Genomic DNA, 7810 nt, shown 5'->3' with positions numbered 1-7810 from the left:
ATAAATGACGATCAAGACGAAGGCAACATCTCGCTACTCTACTATAGCTTTTCTGAAGCATCAAGTTCTATCAGATGTTCAGCACACTGACCCATGTTGAATATATATATATATATATATATTTTTTTTTTAACAACACACAACTATCAGCAAGCACCAGTGGCAATGTCTACAACTTCCTGGATATACAGTTGGCCATTTATGGAGTGCAAAACAAAAGACAGGACAGAACAGAACAGGTACAACTATAAAAACTTTATTCATAGAATGTTATAAATGCGCAGCACTGCATCAAAACTAAAGATGAAAGCGTTATTGTAACTAATCTAATCCTGAAACATGCTCAGAAATAGATGCAGTAAGCGCAGTAGAGCCCTGAGATTTGATCACGGACTTGATGGCTTCATTCATAATGAAAAACAACAACTTGAACAGCAACAATGATGATGTGAGCACATACCTGACTTGTACTTACAGTCTTAATGCATTGTTTTCGCATCTCATAAAATCATTAAGTTACAGACACAATCATTCAAAAGGCATGAAAGCACCAGACTCACTTTACCCTGAGACATATTCGCATTGTGTGAAACAGACACATTGATTCAATAATTGAAGTGTAATGGAGAAATTAAAATAACTGCAATTATAGAACGCTAAAAGAACATATTGGTTGTCTAGCGGTACGTATGGAGGCACATTCATTTTAAACGGCTTTTGAGAACACCAGGTGTCCTTGCCTGTTTAGGACTTAAGGCTGGAAGAGGCTAGGTTTCATCCCGACGAAGGTGAAGTTGTAGTACTGTGGCAGACCCTGGTGGCTAATGCTGCTGAAATGATCCCACGTGAACGGCGGGAGTCCATCCTGTGTCGTTGGCCCGTTCACCGCTTCCACGCGGAACTCCCCCGCCATTTGGAAATCGGTGACCTGCTCACACAGCAATTAAAAAAAATAAAAATAAATAAAAAAAAGAGCTGAAAAGGCACTTTGGATCTTCTAGAAGCGTGCTGTGAGACCTGCCTTAGTGTCATAGCAACCGCCCGGTGAAGGTTCTTTTGTCTTCAGGTCGTTACGACAACAGATGGACTTGCAGGGGTCACCTTTAGAGTATGGATCCTTTTTGTAGTCTGACAAGAAAAAAATGACAGACAGCATCACTGGCACGTGACAGAGTTTCATTCTACGTTGTACATAAATGGATCTGAAAAGGTACAAACAGGTTGCCCCTTCGGAGCAGAAGCGAACTAGGCACCGGCCCTGCGACCACTAGAGAGCACTTAACAGTAAACAGAGAGCAGAAGAGAGTGTGTGTGTGTGTGTGTGTGTGTGTGTGTGTGTGTATATATATATACACACACCATACAATGTATACATATTGGGCGGAGCAGTATTGATGAAGAACAGAGGAACAAAACAAAATTGAATGTTTGAATTAAGGTGGTTGACTATGATTGATTTTTCCCCATTCGGTTTTGGTGAAGGTTTTTATGGCCAGTTGCCCTTCCTGACTCCGATCCTCTGACTTACCACCCAGAGGCTAGGTAAACTTCATAAATAATAAATCTGATTAATCAGACTTTAACAATAAATGCATTGTACTAATACTTGTTTATTTTTGGTACTTTTAGCAGGCCTATACGATATTCACGATCCCACTTAGTGCTTTCTCACTTGGAATGTTGTGTAAATCAACCCAAATCCACTCTATATAGCCCTCTGTTATTTTTAAATTTCATTTGAAATGTATTATACTCATTATAATCCCTTCAGGGGCAATTCAACAATGAATGATCAACAATCAGTATTAATGGCAGAACTAGAGGGCCCCAAAGTAAAATTTTGCTTAGGGTCCCATGGAGGCAGGGGCCTGCTCTGCCCCTAGTGTACCCCCTTTGTAAAACCCAAAGCAAAAGGACGTGAGCGCATGTTTATGTTACATTGGCTGTGCATTTAAAGCCTACAGTTTGCGCAGATGCCGCCTTGCGCTTTGCTGTTTTGATGACCTTTATCACATTTGACATTTTGATTAAAAAACTAGTTGTACACACAACAGAAGAACTAACCCCAAAGGTATTACACAGAAACCACAAAACAGCCATGAAGCTTTGTCACGTGGTGGGCCATGAGACAAGGAAGAACCCCGAAAACCCATTTTGGTGAGGATCTGGGATAAATGTGATGATTTCATTTTCACTGTTTGAGTCAACAAATATACTGATGGCCTTTTTTGCACGGTACAGCTTCTTCCCCTCGGCCATCAGACTCATGAACACGAAATAAGCCGGTATCAATGATTATAACTTCTAACCTACACCTATAACCTTAATGCACACCGTTTATTCTCATTGCACATTGTTTATTTTCTTCTCCTTTGAATTGTATTTCAATTATTACCACGTATGTTCCATGTTGTACCATCGGACTGACAAACATTCCTAATGGTGAATGCGCCTTTCACTGACAATGGCAATAAAATGGTTGTGATTCTATTGTACGTACGCGATATATATCTAAAAAAAAAAATCTATTCACACATCTTCTGTACCATTTATCTTGTTCAGGGTTGTGGGGAGCTGGAGCCGAACCCAGCTGCCTTCAGGCGAAAGGCGGACGACACCCTAGACTGGTCAACAGTCAATCACAGGGCACATATACAGACAAACATTCACTATCAAATACACACTGTATGAGCGGCGAATCCATTGATGTCAGGCACGTTTGCAACTACACCATCAGTGACTCCATATAAATAAATTGAAATTAGAGGGATTAAAGTGAGGGTCTGTTCAGTCGTCCGGGTCATGGCGTCTACAAGCTGTTGAATGGAGAGAAACTTGGACTTTCTAGTTTGAGATCTCATCCAAAATGATTAATCGGTTCTGAGAAACAGTAGGGAGACTTTGGCATATGACTGCCCCCGATGGGGTTGGAAGTCATCCTCTTACGCTAACAGTTGAATAATGTTGTGTGTCTGTGAACTCGCAAATGCCCTGTTTCTGGACCAATTGCAGTGGTTATGGGTTAACACAGAATTGTTGAATATAACGGAAAACTTGCCTTTTAACATGTCGTCAGGAAATGTTAAAGACTGTGCTTGCGCTTCCTTTCGTGAATTGCCGAGAGTTTGCTCAAGAAGCTCAAAACACATCTACACTACATCTGCTCTCCTTTCAACTGTTGGTGGAAACAGCTGTCAAACCCACAACGACATGAGCAAATCATTAAGACGCTTAATACCAGCAATATGTGTTTAATTCCAAAGTGAGACAAAAACCCACCATTGAACCTCATGATGTGTTTTAAAGAGTCCAGGTCCTTGACATCAGCTTGGTCACGGCGGAAGATCTTGGCTCTGGGGCAGAGATCATAGGAGAAATCCTCTCCATATTCTTGCCACATCAGCTCATACCCACTCAACTTGTAAATGTTCTGGTGGAAGGGAACGTTGTAGGACGGCCAGTAGCCTACACAAAGGCAGGTCAAGTCTTCAAATGTCAAAATAAAAACAAACAGCTTTGACTAGCAGGTCTCTTCTTACCTCGGCGCAGTACTTGTGTCTGGTCTGAGTGCTCCACCAGGCCGGGGATCTGCTCCACCACAGTCAGCGCACCATCAGAAATACTGTGGCCTAGCTTCACTTTGCTTCTGTCCAACACCATGTACTGGTTGTTGTATGTACCTGCAACAGTTTGACAACAGTGGAAGATTTTTAGACATTTTAGCGTACAGTAGTTCCATCCATCTAGTTTCTATACCTCGTGTCCTATTAAGGTTCACGGGCTGTCTGGTATAATGTCCGATATGACTACACTCACCAGAGTTGTACTGAGAGAAAATTTTAGCCCACTCCTCTCCTGTATGAGCCAAACCGTGAGCCACTCGAACCCTCTGCCAGGCTAGCAGGCTTTTGGGGGAGATCTTGTCAAAGAGGGAGGAGTTGAAGACATTGTTGGTGGTCTGGGTCATCATGAGACCACTCCCTAAGAGGTAGAAGTCATCCAGGGACACCAGGAAACCTGCGAAAGGCATTCAGACCTCTCATAGTTACGCAACATCACTTTTTTACAGCAATTCTCTTAAGAGTACTGGAGAATTCCTCGTGCTTACCAGGGTAGCTGCTGAAAGAGAGTTTCCCAGTGGCTGTGTCGGGGTCGGCAATGTGGAAATCCCAATGTTTGTAGATCCGCATGGTGGCTGCGTATGTGTACCAACTGGAGTGGGCAAAGAGGAGGTTCTCAAAACCTGGGAGCATCTGATAAGACGGATCAGGATAGAAGATTTCAGAAATTAGATTGGATGGAGAATTTGCATTGCGTTCCTCGTGGTGTTTCTCGAGGCAGTCCGGCTTCCTCACAGAATTCACAAAAACATGCATGTTGGGATAACTGCAGACAATAATTGTCTGTATGTGCCTTGCGATTGGCTGGTGATCTGTACGGAGTGCACCAGGCCTCTCACAAAACATCAGCTGGGACGAGCTCCAGCCACCTACATGAGGGTCAGTGGTATGAAAAATGGATAACAAGGTAAATACAATATGCTATAGTATAATACAATATGGTACAATAGACATTTTAGGCACAATTTACTCTTTGGCCAAAATGATACAATACATTCAGAGAAAGTATGCGCAGGCAGAAAAATAGCATACCAGCTGACAACCTAATTAAAACAAAGTCCGATATGACTACATACAGTAGGTAGATGGTTTTTACTGCCACGTATATAAAATGTCCCCAGGGAACGATCCCTACCACCAATAGCGAAATCTGTGAGTAAATGAGGGCTCCCAGAAAGGTTTATCATTGCCTACAGATGTCACCAGATGGCGGCAAAGCGCTATTTTTGTCTAAATGAAGCTCCTCGACTCACATCAACATAGTTCTTTAGCAAGAAGATGCCACAATATGCAACAAAAACAGCAAATAGGTGAGTTTTCAGCGAATAACAAAGGGTAGGTCCCTCCCTAATAAAATCGAATAGGTAAATCCATGAATGCTGAACCTGCAATCTGCAACTCTTAGTTCTAAGGGCAAAACATACAAGATAATTTGTAGTTGTGTGTGAGCGCTTTTGTACAACCTGCTAAAGATGCAGATGTTGCATCCCAATTAGCGCCCATTGGCCCCTGACCTTTATGAGAGCCGAGCAGTGTCCCATCCCTGGACGTCTGAAGTGTTTGAGTGGAGGGGAGGTGGAGACCAAGGCCGGAATCAGATCCAACAGGTCTCCGACTGCATTCAGGAATTGAATGGCAAATAGGGACAGTGGCTGTGGGAATGACAGCAGATGTTCAGCATTTAGAAAACCAAGAATCCAACAAAGTAAAGGTCATTCAACCTAATCACGGGAAAAAATTTAATGCCAACACGATGTGCTTATTGCCTAGGTTTTATAACCTCAATGTGATTGAATGTGAAAATAATTATTTCATAAGCATTAATTTTAAGTGTGTTTGCTGTACTTCCCCCAAAACTGCAAGCCAATACTTCATATTTTTCAGATCAGCATTTCTCGTTCCTTTAAAAAGTATTCTAATGGTGACATTTTTGCTTTGTATGGATAGTTGCTCCTTCTAAAGAAGCCTCAGTGTTTTACAGCTTTGATTTGCATGTGCGAACTTGCACTGCTAAAACTATAAGAATATGATCGTAACACCTTTTTCCCTCGTCTCTTGGCCCATTCTGCAACTCCAGTTTGCAGGCCGTCCATCTGGGCAACAATGAAACCTGCATGTCTCCACAGAGGATCAGAACTGTTGTTCCTGTTCACTTGCACTCTGGTCCAAGAGTCCTGCTGCCTTGGCGAGCCAAGCAGAGTCACATGTTGTTCACAACTCAATGTTGTGATTCCAAGCACTCAAAGGTCAACATGCCAAAAGGTATTGCATGAGTAGAGAAGCTTGCAGTGGAGCAAATGTCATTGCAGACTCACTTCATGAAGCTCTGAACCAGACCCAGGATGTCGGGGTCATGGATGAGCTGAGGGTACATGTTGGTGTAGTGATCTATCATCTGTCTGGACAGAAAACATGTGATAGAATTATAAAATAGAATGCCACTGAATAGAGGGTAGACCTCTGTCAAGGCCAAACAATAACTTGGATTAGATGATCAACCCTCTGGTGAAGGCAACAGCAGTTTGCCAAAACATGTCAGGTAAATTAACAAAGACCTAAATGGTATAAGTACCAAAATTCTACTCCTTCGCTGTTTCCACCTATCCCTTCAATAAATCAGGTCACTCATTTCTATATTTCCAACTCGAATCTTTCTGAAGCTTCTCATCACACACAGGACAGAGATGATCACTTCTAAGAGTTGCACATACAGGCCAATGTTCGACATGGAACGAGTTTGATTTCAAATAACCGGTAGTGTTCTGTAGGAACACGTGGTCATGTCCGTTATACTTACTGTGCAGTGAGAAAGCCTTCGAGGAAGCCCGCCAAGAAAAAGGTGACCTCATCAGTCTCTGATGTTTCTCCGTATCCAGCTCGGATCTCGAGGACACTCCAGCCTGTACTGGACAAGGTGTCATTCAGGAAGCCATATGCGTCCCCATTTAAATCCAGGACTCCGTCCTTCAGCAGGACGGTCTTTTGTTGGGCGTCCCAGTACACTGTAGCTCTTGTCAACTCTGGAAGAAACACACCAAATGCCATCAAGCTGTTATGCAGAATGATGTTTGCCAAAGTTAGCGTATTAAAATAGTTTGGATGGTGTGCGGTGAGTATCAAGTGATAATTGGTTTTGTGCAGATACTAACAAACAACTGGCCACAATAATAGGTACACCTGTACAGTCCAGTGAGAGCCTGTCTGTCTTTTTACTTAACCTTTCAAATATGACTTTATTTGTTGATTGGTGGTTGTAATTTGCAGTAGTGTGGAACTGCACTGCATACACATACTTAATATTTTGCTTTCTCATGAAGCCAGGAGTGGGAAGTAAAGTAGTACACACACTTTGTTACTGTACTGATGTAGATTTTTCAAATATCTGTAGTATGTATGTATGTATTTATTTATTATTTTTACTGTGATCCAATTCAATTCTAAAAGCCAGCTGACTAAATGGTTACAGTACTTAATGTACTGGATACACACATACAAAAAAAGGTATTGTCTCATTTATTATAACTGATATTGGTATATATTGCTAACTTATACTGGTATTTATTAGTATAAAATAAAAGAAAGTTAAAAATGCAACATTTCAGAGGCAGGAGCCTCTCGATATTTCACAATTATTCACACGTTAACTGTCATGTGAAAGAACAGAAACTAGAGACGTCTTTACACAAGCACATAACAAAGTCCCACTGATTTATATGACCTACTTACTTACCGCCCGCTGCAGAGGAGACGGTCAAAGCAGCATTGAGTAACACAAAAACACACACACTTTTTAGAAGCATAGCTCCACAGTTAAACGGCGAGTCCGGCATAAACTATAGAAAACAATGAGCCGACACGAGAATGAGCAAGGAAGTGATCGGGATAGGTTGAGGACAGCCCAGAACGACTTGACGTGATTTCGGATGAAAAAGAGACGCCTGGTGGTACAAGACGGAATAACACGCCGTGGGTCTCGTGATTGGGGATGAGACACATAATTACCATGTTACATTCAACGACACAGAAGTGATGAATGCTAGCACATTAAATGATCGCAGTCGCTATAAAAATAAAAATTAAATAAAAACAACCCACCCCAGATGGGACTCGAACCCACAATCCCTGGCTTAGGAGGCCAGTGCCTTATCCATTAGGCCACTGGGGCTTGCAATATATAATATATAAATGAT

General features: G+C 42.0%; 1 protein-coding gene and 1 non-coding gene across 3 annotated transcripts; both read right to left on the bottom strand.

Annotated features, from left to right (window-relative positions):
- Nucleotides 1-240: 240 nt before the first annotated feature.
- plbd1a (phospholipase B domain containing 1a) lies at nt 241-7511 on the bottom strand. Of its 2 annotated transcripts, XM_061700618.1 has the most exons (11): nt 7351-7511; nt 6418-6640; nt 5936-6019; nt 5660-5801; nt 5135-5272; nt 4109-4253; nt 3817-4017; nt 3540-3680; nt 3280-3465; nt 1022-1128; nt 241-928 (listed from the first exon to the last, which is right to left on the bottom strand). In XM_061700618.1, the coding sequence occupies exons 1-11, from the start codon at nt 7448-7450 to the stop codon at nt 752-754; spliced, it is 1644 nt and encodes a 547-aa protein (XP_061556602.1). In that variant the 5' UTR covers nt 7451-7511; the 3' UTR covers nt 241-751. The 2 variants fall into 2 exon arrangements, with proteins under 2 accessions (XP_061556602.1, XP_061556603.1); XM_061700619.1 differs by lacking the exons at nt 241-928; nt 1022-1128 and adding an exon at nt 3060-3191.
- Nucleotides 7512-7712: 201 nt separating this feature from the next.
- On the bottom strand, nt 7713-7785 carry trnar-ccu (transfer RNA arginine (anticodon CCU)). The gene has a single exon. It is a non-coding gene; the product is annotated as a tRNA-Arg (tRNA).
- Nucleotides 7786-7810: the final 25 nt, after the last annotated feature.

This window comes from Phycodurus eques, chromosome 16, assembly GCF_024500275.1.
Source record: "Phycodurus eques isolate BA_2022a chromosome 16, UOR_Pequ_1.1, whole genome shotgun sequence".
NCBI classification, from domain to species: domain Eukaryota; kingdom Metazoa; phylum Chordata; class Actinopteri; order Syngnathiformes; family Syngnathidae; genus Phycodurus; species Phycodurus eques.
This window is presented reverse-complemented; position numbering and strand designations above follow the sequence as displayed.